Source organism: Anastrepha obliqua, chromosome 4, assembly GCF_027943255.1.
Source record: "Anastrepha obliqua isolate idAnaObli1 chromosome 4, idAnaObli1_1.0, whole genome shotgun sequence".
NCBI lineage: Eukaryota > Metazoa > Arthropoda > Insecta > Diptera > Tephritidae > Anastrepha > Anastrepha obliqua.
In genome coordinates, this window is record NC_072895.1 from 6,360,572 (window position 1) to 6,384,306 (window position 23,735).

At 36.6% G+C, this 23,735-nt stretch overlaps 1 protein-coding gene across 1 annotated transcript in view; it reads right to left on the bottom strand.

The window, feature by feature from the left end:
* Positions 1 to 23,533, bottom strand: part of LOC129246407 (semaphorin-2A-like) — a gene marked incomplete at its 5' end in the record, with an annotated part of 88,053 nt that extends 64,520 nt beyond the window's left edge. Inside the window, 2 exons of the mRNA XM_054885213.1 lie at positions 5,859 to 5,910; positions 23,442 to 23,533. Of these exons, the coding sequence (XP_054741188.1) occupies positions 5,859 to 5,910; positions 23,442 to 23,533 (144 nt within the window). The remainder of the gene's footprint in view (positions 1 to 5,858; positions 5,911 to 23,441) is intronic.
* Positions 23,534 to 23,735: the final 202 nt, after the last annotated feature.

The window sequence follows — 23,735 nt, forward strand, 5'->3', positions numbered from 1 at the left end:
TTTTCAAGTTAGTTGCCTCCATCGTTTCGGAAAATTTCTAATTCCCACTCTAAAAAAAAATCGAGCAATGATTTTCGTTCCTGCATTTATTTTTCCTTTTGGTGGAATACAGCGCAAACGAAAATCGAATTAAATAAACAAACGCGTAACGTGAGCAAAATACCAAATGATATTTTAAATGACGGCGCATTCAATGGCGTTCGATGCTTTTACCCACCGCTTCTTGCATTTGCTGCTGTTATTTTATTTCTTATTTGGCTTTGCTATATGTATTTGTGTGTGTAAAATGTATAAAATATATATGAGCTTGTATTAGTATAGCTGGGCTCAGAGGGAGGAGCGGATACAAGACAACACTTTGCATGCTCTGGCAGGCGACGGCTTTCTTTCGGACGCGCAGTTTTACTTGCATTTATTTTGTTTATTTTATTATATAAATTGTTGTTGCTGGTATTTCTAACTGTTGCTTTTGTTAGGGAGTATTGCTGAAGCGCATGCAGTAATGTACACAGTTAGTCATTTCATGTATATGTGTGTATGTGTACATATGTACGTTTAACAGGAATTTTATCACGATTTAAATAAAGGAAAATATTTTATGAGTATCCGCGTCCCACGCATGCAGTGAAACATACATATGTACATACATACCCACTCTCAAGGAAAATTCCCTAATATGGAACTGGTGTTCTAGTATTGAGTATAGAGCCATACCTCCTACATATGTATTTCCTTATAAGTAGTAAACTTTTCCTATAAACAGTTGGCACTTTCACACAGCGAAAGCTTAGAAAGTGTCAATGGCCTCTTTGCGTTCTATTAAAATCGACAGCTGAGCTCATATACGCTTTGATTTCCTTTTCGGATGACTCGGAACTAAATTTACTACTACCGGCTCCATCCTGTTGTTAAATTTCACAAATCATCTGCGTAAACAGATACCCGTACAAGGTCCGGCATTCGAAGTGTAACCAACTTCAGACCGCTCACGCAGCTGTCTGCTAGGAGGCTCAATTACATTCCAGAGTGTTGTTCACAAGCGCGCGGAAACCGCCGAGAGTAAACGCAAAAAAAAAGAAAATCAGTAATGGATTTCAAACGTAATAGTGCGATTTCATTATATTTGGCTGAAAAATCACAATCAGCGATTGTTCGATTGATATCGATTGATACTGGTAGCATCGCGAAACGCCATGGAGGTGGTCATCAAAAGACTGCAACGTCACGTGAATTGGTTCAAAAAGTGAAGAAGCGACTTGGGCGAAATCCCTTACGAAGTGCCAATCAAATGGCGAAAGAACTGAAAATATCTGACCGTAGCATCCGTTGCAAATTGAAAAATGATCTCAAAGTCAAGCCTTATAAGATCCAAAAGATCCAAAAGGCGATTGATCTCACACCAAAGCAGCAACAAGTCAGACTTGAGAGAGCGAAGGAGATGCTTCGCTTGCCCTTAAGGGGTCAATTTCCGAACATTGTGCTCCCTGACGAGAAAATTATTCAAATTCAGCAATTCGTAAACTCCAAAAGGATAGGGTTTATTTAACCGACCATTCATACGAGAATTTGAGTTATCGATTGGCCACCAGGAGGCAGCACTCGCCACAGGTAATGGTCTGGGCCGCTGTAACTGCAGATGGGCTCTCTCCAATCATTTTCATCGAGCCTGGCGACAAGGTAAATGCGGAATATTATCAGGAAAGCATTCTGGAAGTTGCTTTGAAGCCGCTCGTGGGCAGACAAACATTTCAGTGGCAGACCATGGCCATTTCAACAGGACTCGGTATCATCTCATAAAGCTCGAGTGAACCAAGAATGGCTAAACACAATGTTCCGAACTTCATTACGTGCACACAATGGCTCTGAAATTCACCAGATGTGAATCCGATGGATTATTCTCTTTATCTATTTTGAAGAGCAAAGTCTGATCTAAAAGATTCACCAGTCTCGAGGCGCTGAAAAAAGCCATTGTCGGAGAGTTTGCCAAAATACCTGCAAGTCACATTCGGGTAGCTTGCGATTCGTTTCTGGACCGTCTCAAGGCCATAGTCAAGGCAAAAGGTGGTCGTAACGAGCAAAAATAAAATAATTCTTAATTTTGTATAATTTTCATACATTTTTTACTTTGAGTTTGAATAAAAGTAATTCCCAAACTAAGTTTGTGGCCTTTTTAATTGGTTACATTTCGAGTGCTGGATCCTGTAGCAAGGCTGATAAGTTACCCTGTTGTAAAAAAGAAAATTATGAGCTGAACTTTGGCTGCCACGTCACTTGCGGATTCATCAGCAAAATTCCGCACGATTATTTCACATGTATTTACACACTCGTCCAATTAGTCGTTGCTCAGATGATCGCGAGTGTCATTGGTTGATTTTGTTCATATATCACTAGCACAATCTCTGTTTTTTTAAACACACCTCAAGTGACGTCAGGCCATCAGCTGATTGTGTAAAATTCGCCCAGAGTTGAATAGCGAACTGCTAAAGAGCGCAAATTTGAAATCTTCTCACCATGAACCTGATGAACTCCCTCTCCCTCCTCCCTTTTTCTATTCCTCCGATCATGAACACAATTTTACAAAAAACTTCGAAAACAGGTAAAAGGAGACTTCACTCTAAAAATAGTCAGCAATCAAGAGCGATATTTGGGTAAGAAATGAAACAAAATTATAATTCCCTGGCATTTTGTGGATTTTCATGCCACTATTTAAATAATAGTAAAAAAAAGTAGGACTGACTGCCAAAGATGAATAACAGTGGTACCACAACGTTCTTTGAAATGAAAGACCAGGCCGTTCGCACAGTAAATTATTTAATATGGCGAATTTTGTGTGCATTGTAGGCTGTAAGAGTAACGGCCTGCTAAGAGTTCTGCGTGACTTTATGCGAAATCGCAAAGCAAAGGTAAACTAAATATCCTTTTCATGAAAATCGACCCTGCCTGGGCTGTTGGCGTAGACCTTCTTTTTCACGTGGCCCCAGAAAAAAGTTGTTAAATCACAAGGTCTCGGTGGCCAATTGTGATCACTTCTTCGAGAGACAACACGGTCCGGAAACTTTTCCCGTAAAAGTTCAATTGTTTCGTTGCTTGTGTGACACATAGCGCCGTCTTATTGAAAACAAACGTTGTCTAAATCAATACCATCCAATTCCGGTCATAGAAAATCCTTAATCCTCTCTCGATAGCGATAGATAACACCTGTTATTGGAAAACCCTTTATTTATTTGTCCTATTTGCCATACTGAACTGACTTGGAACCATGCGATTGTATTTTGCGATGAGTCGAATGAATGAAAAACATCAAGAATTGAGGCTAATGTGATTACCAAACTCGCGTGATAACTTGGAAGAAGAATCGTAACGAAGTGACTGATAAAAACATTTGTCGCAAAAAGTGTTTATCTTTGTAAAAGCTCGATTTTCGTTGAGAGGGGATTTACTTTGTAAGAAGGGAATATTTGCACACTTCCAGTGTGATATCAGTGAGGAAGTTTAAAAACGGAAAACTTTCTTTACCCGATTCTCATTAGCTTTTCTTCAAAACTTCTGCAAAAAATTTAAAGCATTTGACCATACACTCATTTTTTTTAAAGCAAATCTGTGCCAGAAATGTCAATGAGTATCATTTGACTATTGAATTGCTTAAGTGGCTTCGACAAGTATGGTGGCAGCAGTTAAATTTTTTTTTTTTTTATTGAAATGCTATAAATTTTTATTTACATTCCATAAAGATTACACCTAATATAAAACTAATAAGCAATTTTCATTTCACAATTTGAAGTAGCTTAAACAATATTGACAACTAAGTCTTGAGGTTTCTTTCTTTTTAATCTTCTTTTTACAGTTGCTTCATCGCTTAGTACGGAAGCTTCTGCGTTAATGTGTTTTTTTAATTTTTCAGCATGCTTAACTGCACAGAGATTGGCTGTGTCTGAGACGGTTTTTAAATTTAAATCCTTGTGCAGATCTTCATTACGCACGTACCAGGGAGCTTTAACGATTCCCCTGATTACTCTATTTTGGAGGCGCTGTATAATGTCGATGTTGGTCTTTGCAGTACATCCCCATAATTGAAGACCATAGGTCCACACCGGCTTTAGCACTTGGTTGTAAATGAGGAGTTTATTTTGAGTTGATAGCTCAGAGTTTCTGCCAATTAGCCATTGGAGTTTTTGCGTCTTTAGATTCAGCTCAGCAGCTTTGATTTTCACGTGCTCTTTCCACTTGAGCTTTACATCTAAAGTCATGCCTAGATACTTTGCACTATTAGCATTTGGCACTATTGCTGAAAAAATATGAACTGGTTTGCAGATAATTTTTTTATTAGTAAAATCCACGTGAACTGATTTGGTTTCGTTTAGCTTTAGGTATGTTCCAATTTTCAGTCCATGTGACTACTTCGTCAATGGACTTCTGCAGTTTCTGGATGGATTCGTTTTCAGTTGATCCAACAGCTAAGATGCATGTATCGTCAGCGAATGTAGCTACTTTGCACATTTTCGGTACTGTCAGGTCTGCGGTATAGAGTAGGTACAGTACTGGACCGAGTATGCTGCCTTGTGGTACTCCGGCCAATATTTGCAAAAATTCAAATAAATATCTATATTTGAAAGAAACTAAAAAAATTTCAAGGCTTATTTAAAAAGACACTTAAGTTAAAAGATAAGCAACGCTAAAGCTGACAACTGCATAGCCGAGGCAGTTACCGCATAGGTCCACCACGCTAAAATGGGCATTGCATCACTCAGAAAATGAATAAGCAGCAACTTCCAAAACCCACAACAAAAATTAAAGCCAGCACACGCTGGCATATGTGTTAATATGCTTGTATGCATGACACACTCCCACACATAGATGGCGTACACATACAGACAAAGATTTACACAATGCCGACATTGCGCCTTGCCATTACACCCTGTACGTTGTGCATGTTACGTATACGCTCCGTTGATGTCAGCAACGCACCGGCTGCCTCTGCCTTTAAAACGAAGCAGTGCACACAGCAGACAAACCGCATTCACTGCATCTGCATTGAGATAGTCAAGGAAAAAGAGTAAAATTCACCTGTCTCCTCGCGCAACTGACTGCTGGTTTAAGGCACATTTCGATTTTTCATACTTACGAGGAGCTGCACGACTCTGACCCAGACAACCAAATCACGGTGCTGTGGTCGAACCAACGTTCTAGTCGAGGAACAGCTGGCATTGCTTAGACTATCTCGTGTGCGGCTTCTTTGTTGCTTCTATGTTGTTATTGTGTTTTGTTTTTTTTTGTTTTTGCTTTTGCTTGTTTCTGATACTTAGCCGGCAGTGCTTTGTGTTTGCATTTCAAACTTGAGTTGCCTTTTGCGGCAGCATAACTTGAAAACCAAGTCAAGCATATGCTGCAAATAACCATTGAACCCTACTGCTTTCTCTTCTACTTTTACCATTTTATTCGTATTCCAAATCAACTACACTATTTCACTTTTTCAATTTCTTTAACTTTCCGCCAGCCACTACAGTCGAGTAGCTGTGCGGGCGTGTTTTTTACGTACGATGCATTTCTCTATTTCTTTTTTGCAAAATTTCATCTTATATATATTTTTTTTCTACTCAAGTGAAATGTCTTCTTTAGTCGAGCTGCTTGATTCACTTCCTGTTGTGGCTTTTGTATAGCTGCTGGCGCGATTCCACTAGCATTTGCAGCAAAGCCGCGTTGCTTTGGGAGCACTTTCGCAGAAATGTTGCTTTGATATTTTACATTCGCTCGAGCATAAGAATTGCTGTTGTATGCATTTTTATTTTATGAAATTTATTTTCATCTTTATTTTTGATGTTTTTTTCTTTTGATTTTTCATATATCTTGGATGTACTTACCTCACAAATTGATTGACTAATATTTTGTAGATTTAAGCGAAATATGCGATCCCTGCAAAGAAAGTTGAAAAAGAGAGTTAACTTAGTGAAAGTTTTAGATAAATTTATAAAGCTAATTTAAAACAAATTTTATGCTTGCCATAAATGCCATAAAAATATTTGTTCAGTATGTAATAAGCGATTCAAATTTATTTGAAATGAAGTGCATTATTAAGAAATGATGGCATATTTATTCGAAATATGTAATAAACTCCATCGGCATTTTTGCCCACTTGGCCGAGCTCCTCCTCCTATTTCCGGTATGTGCCTGAATGCTTTTCGACAATTAGAGAGACCTACAGTTTTATGCCGCCCCCGAAGTGCAGTTGGTTTTTTATGAGGAGCTTTTTCATGGCAGAAAGACACTCGGAGGTTTGTCATTGCCTGGTGAGTGGCGACCGCTATTAGAAACAACTTTTTTTATCATTTTGGTATCTCACGCACGGAGATTGGAATCTATCCTCCAAACCCATTGGGCTACGGCGTCCGCCGTGTTAATAGATTTCAAATTGAAATTTGAATAGATGGAGCCATGGCTCCTAAAACAATCAGGCTAAAAAGCCCACTGTATTTAGAGCTCTGGAAAGAGGGTAGATACTCGAGGAGCGAAGGAGAAAAGTATAAGAGAACGAGATAGGAAGGAATAGAGAAAAATATCCTCCAGATTTGCGAAATAAACTGGAAAATTCTCACAGTACTAACTACCTTTATTTCTGTCTATATTCATTCCTTTCTTTTTCTCCCTCTTTCCAGAGCTCTAAATCTAAATCTGTTAATAGTTGCTTACATAATTAATAGTTAATTACAGGAGTATATAAATTGGCAGTACCAAAAATATGTCACTAAGCAGCTGACCAGTTTGCAACAAGCTGATTTTACGGCGATATCCCTTTGTAAATGCTATGAAAGGAAGTCACGCTAATTGAAAAATAGTGAGCTTAGGGCATTTGTAACTTTTTTAGTTGTCTACAGGGTCATATCAAAAGTAAAATAGTGAAAGTACCAATAAAAATATTAAAGACAAAATTTAAAAAAATAACTATCTCGAGACTCGGTGATGTGAATTGGCCACCGAAATCTTGTGATTTGATTGAGTGGAATTTTCTAAATGAGAAATACTCTCAGAGTAAAGAAGGAGCAAAGCCAAGAACACAAAAACAATTTATGAACTGAATAATGAAGTCTGAGGTGTTGTTGAAACAAACAAATACGGAATTGGTGAAATTGTGTTATTACATCAACACCTCAACGATAGATTATCTTGAAAGTGTCAACGAATTCCATTTGGGCATAATAACAATAAATCAATTAAAACACCCATGCAATACATTTTTTTAACTTGAAATCGTTAGGATCGCAAGTTTTTCCTTTTCATACGAAATATGCACCAAATGATTCGTCATACAGAAGGGAGGCGTTTGCGTATACAAAGCAACTATCATTATAGTATATAAAGGGTGGTTAAGTTTCAAGGGCCGGTGTTGATTTTGAATAAACTACAATTTTTTTTTAAATTATTGTCATTTCTCTCTATTATAATAATACTGGTATGGCTCAATTACGGATGGAAAAAAAATATCGGCCAAATGGCGCCGCGGCCTCGGCGGCACACCTCCATCCGATGGTCCAAATTTTTTATGACGCTGAGGCATAATTGAGGTTCTTTGTCGTTAATGTGCCGAATTATCTCATCCTTTAGCTCTTGAACTTTTGTGGTTCACATTCAACATCGGCCCTTGAAATTTAACCACCAAGTTTTGAAACATAGTTTAGGGATTATAAGCGAACACATGGCTTTTAGTTGAAAGATTTTAATGAATTTAATAGCCATTAACAGACCTGAAAATATAAAATGCATTAACAACCGAAAATATGAATTATAAAAACAAAAACAAAATAATAATTGGCGCATACACTTCGGTTAGGTGTTTTTCCGAGCTCTTCCTCTTCAACAAGAGGGACCTGTAGAGGGACTTTTAACTTTAAGCCGACTCAGAACGGTAGAAGATTATTTACTAAGAGCTTTTTTATGGCAAAAATGCACTCGAAGGTTTGCTAGTGCCTACTGAAGAGCGAACTTTGTTAGAAAAACTTTTTTCAGTCATATGATGTTTCACTTAGATTTAATATGAGCTTAAATTACTATTATATTACTATAAATATTAAACAAATTAGAAAAAAGAGCTAAGAAATTTATAAAATTCATTCTTTGAAACCGATAAGTCAAGCGGAATAGAACTCGAGATCTCATTGAATTCTCTGAAAACGCGGGCAATAGGAGCATTACGCGCATAATTCGTGTTAAGAAAATTAAGATGAAATGGATGAGTACATATTGCGTAACGATTTAGGAGGAATATGAAAGTAAATGCAACGCAATAGGGATGAACAGTCCATTTCTCCTTCAATTACACTAAAAAAAAAAGACAGTGAGAGTATAGACCTTCTACTCTCTAGAGACTTTAGGTTAATTAAAATCAAGCGGGAATGATAGGAAGGGATAGGATTTGAGAATTTTAACGACCTGACGGCATATTTAAGGAACACCTTCTGTACACGTTCAATTCTCTCAATAGCAAATTGATGGCAAGGCCTCCAGATAAATGTTGCTTATTCTAATCTAGAGCGAACAAAGGAAGTAAAAAGTAATTTGTGAGTGTAAGGGTCCGAGAACATCGAGCTATTACGCCGTATAAAACCTAAGATTGAGTAAGAAGTGGACACATCAAGTTAATGTGACTGTTGAAAGAAAAATGTGAGTCAAAGATCACCCCTACGTCTTTGAATTCATTAACAGATTGAAGTAAAGTATTATCAATGCTGTAAGATGACTGGAAAACATTTTGAGTTTGCGAAGGTGACATGAAAACATTTCTTAATATTTAGAGAGATGCCACCAGCGAACGAGCGCATTAATTTCCGTTTGTAACATAGGAGGATCCTCATTTTCTCTAATGGTAATGATTTTCCAATCATCAGCATACAAACGAAAGTTGGCAAATGAAAAACAGTTACAAATATCATTAACCAATAGAACGAAGAGAAAAGGCCCTAAATTACTGCCTTGTGGCATGAAAGGTTCCGAACATTCACCCTCAATCATTACCACACATCGTCTATTGGATAACTAGGATTTCAACCATTGAAAGTAGAATGAAAACCAAGCGAGGCTAACTTACGTAGGAGAATTGTATGAGAAACTCTATCAAATGCTTTGAAAAAGTCCGTGTAAGCACAATCGACTTGAAAACCTTCAGCAAAAGTTCCAAAGTAGTATTCACCAAAAGCAACCAGGTTGGAAACTGTAGACCTACCCGAGATAAATCCATGCTGATTGGCGAGTTTAAGCTCTTAATTGCAAAGCACATTTTTTCTTTTATAATTTCTTCGAAAAGTTTAGAAATAATAGAAAGCTTCGAGATCGGCCTATAGTTGCACACACCATTCTGAGCATATTTTCGAAGCACTTTTCAAGCCGCGAATTTTAAAATTAGATCCAATGTGAAAATACATTTTTACCACAAGATGGTCATGAAAAATCTTATTCAAGCTCGTCGTACTAATGCCCAAGAATGGCTAAATCTATCGATGTGTGATAATTTCGCGCACAGCACCAATATTTTCTGGTCCTACCACAGATTTTCAACGATCTTAAGGCAAGAGCGACCACGATAAAATTCGTTGCACTGGGTTTTTACGGAGCAGAGGGAAGGGGATTGTCTACCGTTTAATGATTTTAGTTCACCGTTGAGTTCTTGTACAATAGACGACGGAAAACGTGACAAATAATGGTTCAAAAATGTGCACGGCTTAGTTAAGTTTTTGTTTTGCCGAGACAAAGTTTTAAAGCCACTGCGAACAATTCTAATATGGCTTACACATCAAAACGTACTGAGTGCGGTAATCGTAAAATATGTTAAACGTCCGAACGAAAATGTCAGTAGTTATCGCCTGACAGCACTAGAAGTGCCCTTGGTCGGAAATATAAATAGCAGCCCTCGTATTTACATAAATCATAAACGGCAATATGAAACACTAACACTTTGACTTCAATTGTAGCTGCCCTTCTACAAATAAAAGTGAACTGCCAAGTTGGTTTTCGGCTTCCCATTTACCACAGAGCCAATTGAATTTACTTAGAAAAATAAAAAAATTATTAATTTTCTCCAATATTTATTTATTTTCGGATACTAAAAACAAGTTTTGAATTACTAGTTGCCATGTCATTTATATGAAACACTTTTAATGACATTGCAAAATAATTTCTATTCCTAAGAGCGAAAGTAGTTGAATAAGAAAACTTACTAATTTTTATGGCTTGCAGTAAAACTCACGTACTGTCACATTTCAACGCCTCTAATGTAAATTTAAGCAATTAGTAGACTTGAGCTTTGGCCTAACTTAATAGAAACTCCGCCTAAGTCAATGACAGCAAGGAAATACTCAGCAATATTTTACGAGCAGCGAGCAACCAATGACAAGAGCAACAATGAAATAAGTACAAGGGCGTTTAGTGTAAGGCAAGGAGGGGAGGAAATGTAAGAAGAAACGGCCGTTAGCGGCACTAAATAGTTGATAGCATTGTTTTTGAGAATTATTACTGACGCTCAAATTGAGTACATACATATACCGTAGTGTGCAAAGTTATAGCAGCTTCTATGCGGAGTGAAGGCAACTCTTTGGCTTAATAACTAATTTATTTCCATTAAATATTAAAGGTTATTTTTTAAAGTCTTAGGGCTTGGAATATATTTACGTATAGAAATGCAACTCAGTACATGCACTTTGAAATGGCTAGCTGGTCTATTACTCGAAGAAGTCTATGGAAAATTAAAAAAGAATTTTCTAAAAATCAGATTTCTCGCAGTTTTATTGCATTTTCCGTTTAAAACTCTTTTAGGAATCTAACAGAGACTGCTTTTAAACACAAATTTTTAAGAGTTATAGTTCTCAAGAGATGTGTTGATTACTCAGAATACTTACGAAGTCGAAATAATATATGGAATAAGGTCCTAAACATCTGTTTCATAAAACAATTTTACTGAGATATTTTTAATTCTTCTTTGCTAAATTTTTTTTTTCAAAAGAAACTTCTTAGGCGTCGATGGACGAGCGCGAATGGAGAGTAAATTTTCAAGGCCATGCAACGTTTTGGGCATTTTCGTTTCGCGAGAGAGAAAAAAGATATAACGCAGCGGAAAAGGAGAGAGAGAGCTATACCTTATATAGGTATATCTTAGATTCACTTTAGGCTATTTTTCCCGCGTTTTTCCTTGTGGTTGCTAATTTCTAGTGAGAAATAACACTGCCTACTTCTTGGCGCTTGTTTGTTGATGCGAACTTGCAGGAAATATATTTTTGGTGCCTACTTTTTGGCGTTATGATTCCTTGGTGCCTACTGTTTGGGGCGTTTTTGGTCCCAATTTTTTTCCGGTTTTTTTGTTTTTGGTTCCTGCTTTTTGGCGCTTATTTCCGTTTCCTGCCTAGTGCTTGTACGTACTATAAAGTGCTATCCATTCCGGCGTCGGATTTATTGGTATTGCTTGCAGTAATTTGTGCCGTTGCTGCGGTCCTGGAATCACTCCGTTTGTGCGGGTGATAAACGCTCGGAATAGTGCGCGAATTGTGTCCGTTGTTTACCTACACCGGTCGACCCTTCTCCGTTTTTTGTAAATTTTGTCTATTTGTATTCCCTGCAAATGTTGTGAATTTATTCAGATATATATTCTTTCTCTCTCATTCTCTCTGTCTCATTCTCTGTCGGGTCTCTCCCTCTTTCTTTGTCTGCCTTAAAAGTTTCACTTCTGTTATGTATACCTCGCTACACGCACTTTTTTTTATAAATTCAATTTTGTAATATATTTGTCAACCAACTGATTGGACCTTATCAGTGTGGCTTCAGACCTGGAAAGTCTACCATCGACCAAATATTCTCAATACGCCAAATCTTGGAAAATACCCATGGAAGAGAATCGACACACACCATCTTTTCGTTGACTTCAAAGCTGCATTCGACAGTACGGATAGGAGTTACCTGTATGCCGCGATGTCTGAATTTGGTATCCCCGCAAAACTAATACGGCTATGTAAGATGACGTTGCTCAACACCAGTAGCGCCGTCAGAATTGGGAAGGACCTCTCCGAGCCGTTTGATACCAAACGAGGTTTCAGACAGGGTGACTCGCTGTTGTGTGACTTCTTTAACCTGATGTTAGAGAGCATCGTACGAGCCGCAGAACTTAATCGCTCAGGTACAATTTTTTATAAGAGCGTACAATTGTTGGCGTATGCCGATGATATTGACATCATCGGCCTTAACAACCGCGCTGTTAGTTCTGCCTTCTCCAAACTGGATAAAGAGGCAAAGCGAATGGGTCTGCTGGTGAACGAGGACAAAACGAAGTACCTCCTGTCTTCAAACAAACAGTCGGCGCACTCGCGTATCGGCACCCACGTCACTGTAGACAGTTATAATTTCGAGGTTGTAAAAGACTTCGTTTATTTAGGAACCAGCACTAACACCGATAACAATGTCAGCCTTGAAATCCAACGTAGAATCTCTCTTGCCAACAAGTGCTACTTTGGATTAAGTAGGCAACTGAGCAGTAGAGTCCTCTCTCGACGAAGAAAACTAACACTCTACAAGACTCTCATCATGCCCGTCCTAACGTATGGCGCAGAAGCTTGGACGATGACAACATCCGATGAAGCGACACTTGGAGTGTTCGAGAGAAAGATTCTGCGTAAGATTTTTGGACCTTTGCACGTTGGCAACAGCGAATATCGCAGACGATGGAACGATGAGCTGTATGAGCTTTACGACGACATAGACATAGCGCAGCGAATAAAGGTCCAGCGGCTTCGTTGGCTGGGTCATGTCGTCCGAATGGATACAAACGCTCCGGCTTTGAAAGTATTCGATGCGGTACCAGCTGGTGGTAGCAGAGGAAGAGGGCGGCCTCCACTGCGTTGGAAAGATCAGGTGGAGAAGGACTTGGCTTCACTTGGTGTGTCCAACTGGCGCCGGTTAGCACGAGAAAGAAACGACTGGCGCGCTTTGTTAAACTCGGCCAAAATCGCGTAAGCGGTTATAGCGCCAATTAAGAAGAAGAAGAATTTTGTATTTGTTTCCATCAATGCCAAGATTTTTTGAAAGTTTCCCTCGACATGTGCGTTGGAAAATTAACTGAATGAATGGTTAGTGCTATGGTGATATGGTCACCGGGTCACAATGCTGGACAAAGTGCCTAATCGATTCATTCGTGGATGTCTTAAAATCTCGCCATATTGGCATGTTCAGAGCAAGCCTGAATCAGATATGACAAAAAACATTTTAAACATCGCCACGGCGCCGAGGAAGTTAAGTCGACCAGAAGACACATGGGCGATGCAAATAGAAAGTGATTTGAAACGTGCAAACTTAAACACCGAGATGAGCCAGGATCGCAGAATCTGGAGATTACGTACTAGGAAACCTAACCCCAAGTAAAATTGCATAAAAGCAAGGAAGAAAAATAAATGGTTAGTGTTCGATAAACATTGGCTGTCATCGGGTTCAATGCATATTGTGGGCAGAAAAGTGGCGAATAATAGGAAAAATCGTTTCTAATACCAGAAACAATGGCAAACCTCCTACTGCTCTTTTGACATGATGAAACTAGTCCAAAAAAACACACGCACTGTGCGGAGGTGGTATAAAACTGTGATAAACTGTATTTGTTGAAAAATATCGAAATGTTTTATTTTTTTTCCTCATATATTTTATTCATAATCTTCCATTGTGACTTGACTATTACTAACATACTTTACATAACAGGAATGGCTAGTCTCTAATGAGAACAACCCTTATTCACCATTTAAGTCTATAATTCTTTATCTAGTAAGTATAAAATGTGACAACGTTTTAACCTTTGAGCTGCTTTTTTTATGCCCACTACTGTATATTCACATATCTTCCCTAAGCTGTCACTGAGAGGAAGAGCGCAAGAACGCAGGCCATAATTCACCAGTACACAAAGCATTCAACACACACACACACACAAATAAACACTTAGTTGTTCAACACAATATACAGGGCAGCCAGCTGAACTGATTTATGAGCGAAAGGTTCGGCAACGGTCAAGTAGAAAACTTTTTAATTTTCAACTTTTCACTTAACAAATGTTGAAAGGTTAGCGGCAAAAAGAAGTTCAGCAGTACAAAATACAAGCACAGTAACAATTTGCTTGTCGGAGAAGTGCGAAAGTGCTTTGCCGAACCGTTTGCAATTTGCAATAAATTTCTCGCACCACTTTAAAATACATAAATTAATTTTCAAGGGAAATGAATTTAAATTGCATAATAAATAGAAATGTATTTATTCGTGGGCAGGATATACGCAATATATAAAAATTAGAGCGGTTTTTAGCACTTGAAAAAATGTATGCCTCTGTATATATGTATGTGTATACTTCTGTATGTACGTAAGTATGTGTGCTTTATAGGAAATATTAACGGAAATTCGAAATTCTACACTAAAGTTAAAAAAAAATCACTACCATTGCAGTATAACCAATGCTGCACTTGAAATGCCATATCGGAAGAAAAGTAATAATTTTTGCAGCAGTTCCAATCGAAAGCAAAAATCCTGTTGCGGAGAAATGGACCGAAAATAAACGTTAATGCACTCAAGTTTATACAAAGTAGTTAATATCAGCGAAAACTTTAACTTAACTTAAAAAATGAAATGCATTACTTCAGAGGGAGTATTTGGAAGTAATCTAGTAACATCATATAACCTTTATAAAAATCAGTTGTCATAATGTACTGATTTTGCCTTAGGTGTTTTGTCAAGTTTCCCTAAACGTGTCGTTGTGTTTGTTGTACAAAATTTTCTGTTCTAATTGTATTGCAATGAAATCTACTACAACGAAGAGCTGTCATAAAAAAATAAGACATTTAAAACTTAAACTAATCTTGCCACACCCAAAAGACACTACATTTTCGTTATATAGTATCTACTATAGGTGCCAAGCCAACCGCAGTATGCTTAGCGACTCTCGAATTTTCTCTGGAATGCAAAAATTTACAAGAATTTATGCAATATAAAAAATTATATGGCAATCCAAATCACATATTTCTTTTAGTTAGCTAAGTTTAGTAAAGTTTTTAGTCTAATGCTTATGATTACAATATTAAAATAATTTTATGAAATTTTTGAAATAATTAAAAAAAATCAAAATAAAAAATTAGGTGGTAACCCAATTCAAACTATGTGTTTCGGACTAAAGCTTCCTATTATAATGTTTAAATTATTTTTGCAATATATATTTTTTTTATATATATATTGTAAAAAAATAGGTGGCAACACCGTTATAAATATGTGTTTTTAAACTAAATCTTATAATTTTTGGAAAAATTAAAAAAAGTATTGTATATAAAAAAACTAGGTGGCAACTCTATTTGAAATACGTGTTTTTAGATGGAAGCTCATGATTATAATATTCAAATTATTTTTCAAATTTTTGAAATAATAATTTTACGTACGAAATAAGGATGCAACCCAATTCGAAATATGTGTTTTTGGACCTAGGCTTGTGATTATTAGGTGATAGCCCAAACAAATGTTTTTTGAATAGTTCTCTTGATTATACTATTCAAATTATTTTTGAAATAATAAAAAAAAATTTACATACAAAACTAGGTGGCAACCCAATTCGAAATATACGATTTTAGACTAAATCTAGTAATTAATATAAAATATTTAAATTATTTTTGCAATATTTGTTTTTTTTTATATTGTATATAAAAAATTATGTGGCAACACCGAAACATGTGTTTTTAAACTAAATCTAATAATTATAATATTTGAATTATTTTTTAAATTTTTGGAAAAATTAAAAATAAATGTATATAAAAAAACTTGGTGGCAACCCTATTCGAAATATGTGTTTCAAGACTAAGGCTTATGATTATTAGGTGAGAACCCAAACAAATTTTTTTTTAATAAAGGTTATGATTGTAATATTTCAATTAGTTTTTGAAATTTCTTAAGTAATTAAAAAAAAATTTAGATAAAAAATTAAGTGGCAACCCAATTCAAAAAATGTGTTTAAGACTAAAGCTTCCTATTATAATGTTTAAATTATTTTTTCAATATATATTTATTTATATAAAAAATTGGGTGGCAACACCGTTCTAAATATGTGTTTTTTTAAACTAAGTCTAACAATTATAATATTTGAATTATTTTTAAAATTTTTGGAAAAATTAAAAAAAAATGTATATAAAAAATAGATGGCAACCCTATTCGAGCTATGTGTTTTTATATTAAAGCTCATGATTATAATTTCAAATAATTTTTGAAATTTTTGAAATATGAAAAAACAAATTACCAACAAAATTAGGTGGCAACCCAATCCCAAATATGTGTTTTACACTAAATCTAGTAATTGAAATATTTAAATTATTTCCAAAAATTTCGAGATCCCCTTGACAACCTACGCTCTACTCCTGGAAGGATGGACTTTGCACCAAATCAGCGAGCGCTGGGCAAGTACACGAACGTATAAGGTCGTGAAGTCTTTCTGGCCACGTTTGGATAGAAGGCGCTTGAGGGATATTCTGAGGATGGCAAAATCTCATCACTCGAATTTCGTGGGCATCCTCACGGGGCACTGTCCGCGGGGTATACATGCCGTGAGACTCGGAATTACTTCGAGTTCTTTTTGCGTCAGCTGTATGGAGGATGAGGTGGAATCATCTCAGCACCTGCTCCTTAGCTGCCCTGCTCTCGCGGGACTAAGATTCAAGCATCTTGTTTCTCACTTCTTTTCTGCGCCTGCTGATATAGCAGATCTTGATAACAAAAATCTGATGAATTTCATCAGCAGCATAAAGAGGTTAACGCAATTTAGTCACCGTTCATAGTCCACAAATACCCAAACCTTTCGTTTTATCGTTTGTTTTTCCTTTACCTCTTTTTCACCTCTTGTAATGGTATAACAAAAGATGAACCAAACTTCTTTCGTCCAAGTGGGCCCACTCTCTGGGCAACCATTACTACCTAACTTAACCTACTTAAGAAGAGTACAATGTAAAATTTGTGGGAAAGTTCATTCATATGTAGTTTGGAATTTCTTTTATTATCTAAATGTCAAATTTAAACCAAATCCTGACAAGAAAATTAACTTATTAAAAATAATTTTGCACTAAAAGTTAGGTGGTAACTCTTTTATCTTGAAAAACATGATTCTATTTACTCGATCGTTTACTTTTTAATCGTGGGAGTCCTTTGGCTACTTTAAATGGAGGTCTAGAGTTTTAAGCCGACTCCAAACGGCAAATGGTTTTTTATGAGAAGCTCTTTCATTGCCTGCCGAGGAACGACCGCTATTAGAAGTCCGAAAAGCACGGGGATTCGAGCATATGAGCTGCAGAAATATATAAAATATGCCTAAAATGTCCATCATTCAAAATTTATTAATAGATTTTTAGTTTGATATGCAAATAATTTTGAAATGAGTGGCAATATTACTCATACACAGAGGATATCAGAGAAATAAATTATCTTAATAGCAGTGGAAAGTAGAGAATTATCTGAACGCAAAAGTTCCTTGAAGTCTTAGTTATAATTTTAGAGACTCAACTTTACTTAATTAAATTATAATTTTATATTAAATATTAAGTGGCAACCTCAATAAATATTATTTAAATATTAAAACCTTTAGTGCACTCCTTTTCTGTAATGCAAAATATTTAAAAAAATTTTTAAAAACAATTTCATATTAAAAATAGGGTGGCAACTATGATAAAATATTTCACTATTAAAAGCTTGTAAGATGTCCATATAAAAATATTTATAATTTTTAAATAACTTTTAATACGTGCCAATCCTAATCTAATTTTATTTACTCGAGGAACGCTCAAAATCTGGTTAAGAATTAATTTAAATAGATTCAAATCGAAGGTCAATTTAATCTTTTCTTCTCTGCACTCGATTGCAATACGATGTCTCTAAATTGCGCGGATTTTCGATCTTAACTAACTATTTTTACTACTACTCCACGCAGAAGTAACTCTGCCGAAGCCAAACATTTGTTAGCTGTCACTCGTGTGGGAGCAGCAATTCCCATAGACGTTCGCATATTCTGCTCGCTTCTTCTTGCTTCTTTGTTGCTTTTTTCATTCATTTTGTTCGAGGTCATAATGCGGCTAAATTGTTCACCAACTGTAACCATTAATCTTCATTTCGCTGATGCTCTTCTTTAAGTAGTCACTGGTATTGAAAGGAAGTGGCTACGTAGACAGAGGCGGGAGTGGTGCAGCTCTAGGTATGCACATAGGAATGTACGTACGGATAGCTGAGTGAAATACTGTGAAATAAATTGGTATAGGAGAGCAAATGCATACTTGTGTATGTATTGAAAACGATAGTAAGGGAAATGCCTGGAATTCGGCAGCAACTTTGTTTATTATTAGGAATAGGTTATAGAATAGTTACTACTTATCTTACATAAAAAGTAGGAAAAGCCTTACAAAAGGACTAGTTTCATATTCATATATTCACATTTCACATATGCATTAAATTTCTTTAGACTGCTGTGAAATGGGTACAGAGTATGAAGGATTAGATGGATATGCGCTGATCATAAAGAGCTCAGGTAATGGGCAAACCTGCAGCTAAATTCTAATATATTAAGATTTAAAAGCTTACTGTTATGCTTAAATTTAATATAGTCATGAACGATTCGGCAAATGGAATCATAATCTTTAAAAAAAAGATTGCTATAACTTCATACCTGAGCAATTTACTAAATATACTCAAATCTCATCGAAATTATGGAGCTGAAAACTCCCGTTCCCTAGTTCAGTGAAGCAAAATCTTCATTCAATTTTTTTCATGAGAGTAGGTAGCTATTCATTATTTACAAGTGTTCAGCTTGCGCTTGAAGAGCTCACCACAAATGACTTTCTTTTAAACGACCTTAACGCTCGTCGTGGCCAGTTATTAAACCTTTACGTCTCATACGCACTTGAGACTATTATTTCATTTTCATTTTATTTATTAAAAATTTTTAAAGCATCGAAATTTAAAGCGAAACAAAGCACCAGCGCCAGTTCACGGCCACAGCATTATGAGCATGCATGCGAAAGTAACCGGATCCATTAGGTTTCATAATTCATAATTGAGTGGCGGAAATCAAAACTTCCTATTCAGCGTCAGTTGGCATCTAACAAAGTGTCGCGCTGGCATAGCTGCTCCATACAAGCGGCTCCGCTGTTGCTAAGCACAACTATGAGTATTTCAAAAAAGCACATGCAATGTGGTCCAATGCGCGCCACGCCCAAAAGGCACTGCTAAACAGTTTAGATGAGCGCACACTTGGTAGTGGATGCTGTGCTTTGGTGAAATTACCATCATTTTTCCAGTCATTATCAACCCGTTTATGACTTCAAATAGTTTATTTTGTTGTTGTTGTTGTCGCTCCTGTTTTTATGGCCTTTGTGCTTTTGTGTACACTGTTTGAGTACAGTGCTCAGTGTTGTTGTTGCTTATGACATGGTTGGCTTTATAGTCTCGATGCTTCGAACATTTTCGTGCTTGTTCGGCTGCAATTAATTACTTCCTTCTACACTTCTGTACCCAAGCGGACCACGGTGGTATGCCTCTGTCTCATTGTTGTTGTTGCGCAATTTGAAACTGTTCAAAAATTTTTGAGGTTGCGCACATTTTGCACATAGCGGACGCATATTTCATAATTCAACATACTCGCTGCCAAGCGATGAGTGAGAAGAGTCGCAAAACTACTATGAAAAAGGAGGAGTTGAAAAACTTCCATATGAAGGTGGGAGAGTGTGGTATTTGTTGCGTGCGTGGTAAAGGGGAAGGGAGACGGGGCAATGCCATTTTATGCTAGTTTAGCTTGAAACATAGCTGGAAACACTGTCGGCATACTTAATTATGAACTGATATGGCCCGATGGGAACGCTAACTGCTTTAACCTGGGAACGCGCGAGAGAGTAGGCTGAGAGGAGCAGGAGTATCATTACTAGTAATTATGATTTAACAAGTGAGCGCAACTGATGAATATTTCAGTTGATGACACTTTGAAAACTAGGATAAAGATGTTTGTCTACATTTTTTACACAATTTTAGTACTGAAAAGATGCCATGATATAATTTCGTTGCTCTAAAGTTTTCGATAAAATTTAAAATTATACTCATCCAATTTGGAATAAAATTTTAAATATTTCTGATGTACTCGTAGTTAAATGAAATGTGTAAGAGGTAACAAATAACATATATTTGCAATTTTTGAAGCGAAACTTCTTAGGCGTCGATGGACGAGCGAGAATGGAGAGTCAAATTTCAAGGCCATGCAACGTTTTGGGCATTTTCGTTCCGCGAGAGAGAAAAAAAAATATAACGTAGAGGAAAAGGGGATAGAGAGCTATATCTTATATATAATATATCTTAGATACGCTTTAGGCTATTTTTCTTGAGTTTTTCCTTGTGATTGCGAATTTCTAGTGAGAAATAACACTGCCTACTTTGTGGCGCTTGTTTGTTGGTGCAAACTTGTAGGAAATATATTTTTGGTGCCTACTTTTTGGCGTTACATTTCCTTGGTGCCTACTGTTTGGGGCGTTTTTTGTCCCAACTTTTTTGGCGTTTTTTTTTTGTGGAGCCTACTTTTTAGCGCTTATTTCCGTTTCCTGGCTGGTGCTTGTGCGTACTCTAAATTGCTATCAATTCCAACGTCGCATTTATTGGTATTACCTTGCGGTAATTTGTGCCGTTGCTGCGGTCCTGGAATCGCTGGGTTTGTGCGGGTGATAAACCTTCGGAGTAGTGCGCGTTGTTGACGCGGTTTGTGTGATTTTTGTAAATTTTGTATATTTGTATTCTCTGCAAATGTTGTGAGTTTATTCAGATATATATTCTCTCTCTCTCTCTCTCATTCTCTCTCGGGTCACAACCTCTTTCCTTGCCTGCCTTGAAAGTTTCACTTCTGTTAGGTGTACTAGACTACACGCACTTTTTTTTGAGGTTAGTGTAATTTGCTCCGAATAATTTTTAGTGGCTGAATATTGATACCAAAACAATGAAATTAAATATTTTTAAAGCGAAGAGTTTTTTGTTATGCCGTTCACTTGGTAAAGGAAAAGCAAAAGCTGTCGTTGGAAAACACTTCGTTAGCTCACATGTCAGCTGGATAAAACGCAGACCGACAAAAAATTTATTAACCTTTAAAACACAGAACCAGACTACACTTTACAGAAGGTTTTAGATATGTTATATCTGTGTATTTTATATGCCTGATGCCACTCAGATATGACAGACGATATCTTACTATAGTAGACTTAGAAGAAGAAGAAAAGAAAAAGAAGAGAAAACTTGGAGATACTGTTGCGAGCGAAAAAAAAATATCTCATGATATTACATATCCTCAAATATAGTCAATATTCGTGCACATTAAGTCTGAGTATCATGGCAGCCAATCCCCGACCCAATAGACTTCAATGCACCTTTTCCTTAAATGCAGTGAAAGGCACACACGCTCAGTCCAACTCAGCTCTATATCAAGTTCAATAAGGCAACGGGGTCTAGATGAGGTACTGTGATGAGTAGAGGCCGAAAAAGACCACGAAAAGCAAACCTTAGTGCAAACCTCAAATCTATCTAATCAGGTTAAAAACCTTTAGAAAAGTGTAGTCTGTTCACAGACTTTGTCTTTGTTCCCAATTTCGGCCGGACTGTGTAATTCTAAATAAATGTATAGTACAGTTGAGAGCAACTCTGATATGCTAGTTAAAACAGATGTTGATTGTGAGGTTATCGAAGAAATATTTAATTACTTCTCAATGATGTTTGATGGCCTCCAGATTGAGATAATGTATAGCCTATTGCTAAAAAATAACAGCCTAAGAGTTATTAGTCGATTTAAGGAAGTAGTTAAGGAATTCTCAAACTCAGGAATTCTGAAAACTTTGACTTCCAAATATCGTTTTTCAAATAGTTCATAATTCCACTATGGTACCACGTGAGGGCTGCAGAGAGCAGTAAGTGTTTGAACAGCTAAACGGTTTGCAAAATGTCTTTTTTTTTTGCTATATCCTTTTTCTAAACATAGGAAGCACTAACAAAATAGCATCTTGATTGTGCCATCAGCAGCTGTGATGAATGTTTGAGGCTGCAGAGCACCTACATACACGAACATGCTCTCTGATGCCCCACTCCTGAACATCATACACATACGATACAATTACAACACAATTGGGCGTCGACTGCTGGGAGAGCGTGAAGTTAACAGCGAGCATAATAATCGCTTGCAGTTGCTTTGCAAGTGTGAGACGACTGCTGTGTGAGCGACCAGCGCAGTTAACAGCAAAGGGGAATTAAATATAAAGTTCACCTTCAGCCAATTAGAATAGGTTAATGGGAGTTCTGTTGCAAATGGACCAATTTGGAGATGACTACGGTCAGCTTACCAAAGAAAAAACTACAAATAAGAAATTCGTCACCAGAACTGTGTTACCGTACAGAGAGAGCCTAAAGGTAAAAAGTCAAAGGGCAGGCAGCTTAAATAATCCAAGTTCTTGCTGGTTGCTCTTCAAAATTGGGGAAGAAACTTTAGGCTTTAACTCTGAGTTAAAAAGTTACCAAAACTCCAGTGTTGAAAGCGAAAAAAAGACTGGTCAACCAACTAGAGTCAACCAACTTCTACAAAGTAGGTGGAAAATAGACTAAGAACACATTAAAAAATCGCTAAGGCTGAAGTTGCAGGTTCTAGTCAAAATCGACCAAAAAAACTTACTTTTTTGTATTGTTTCATTTTCATCCTTAAGGTCTTAAAAATGTGTACTCAAAAGTACTCAAAAGAATATTTCCCTATCTAATTGATTTTACGAGTTATAGCGTATAGGCGAGTGTGAGCGCGTCGGCCGAAAAACAGGTAAAAGCGCGCTCGGAGCTTTAAACGTGTTTTTCACGAAACACCTTTTTTTGCGCGCGGAGCGCGATTCCTCTTCAACGACTACACCGATTTCGACGTTTGGCGGCTCAAATGAAAGCTTATTCAATTTAGGGGGCCTTCAAAAAGCGTTTTTTATCAAAAAAAATTTTTTAGTATTGTTTTTTTTAACGTTAAAAGAAACAAAAAGAGACAAAAAAGGTATTTTTTTTCCAAAGCGTCCCCATTTTTTTTTAAAGGGGTTTTTTAAAAATCCCTAAAATCTAATCTACTTTAGGATTTTTCTTGGTTTTTTCGTTCCAGATCACTTGGCAGGGCTGTAGAGTGCCCCGTGCACACTGTCCACCACCACGCACGACCGTCGTCAGTGAGGGCTGGAGCTGCCATTTTGTGTTATTTTTCCCGAAAAATTTTCGTACACTTTTTAAAATATAGACAAATAAATGAAATATAAGTTAAAAAAAAAATAAATAGGTATGTACTCTTAAAAAAAAAAAAAAATCATGAAATTACGCTCATTTTCGGACCTTTGGACTGGAACCTCCCCTTAAACTTACTGAAGCTCAAACATTTTTTTTCTAATACTTACATAGCGCCCACATATAACGCATTGTTATTCTCGTCGAAATAAAACGTTTTATAATGCAGCGGCCCACAGCTGAAATCTTTGACATGATCTGAAAGAGAAGAAAGGAAAGAAATTAATAAAGAAATTCATGATATTTATTTTATTTGGTTAAATGTACACGCCAATATAAGTGGCTGATTTCTTTTGAAGAGTTTCTAATCGAAAGATAATTTTCTACTACCAGTAATTTTTAGATATAACTATTATTTTTTTTGTTTTTATTGAAGTATTTTCCGCAAACGCTAAATGAATTTC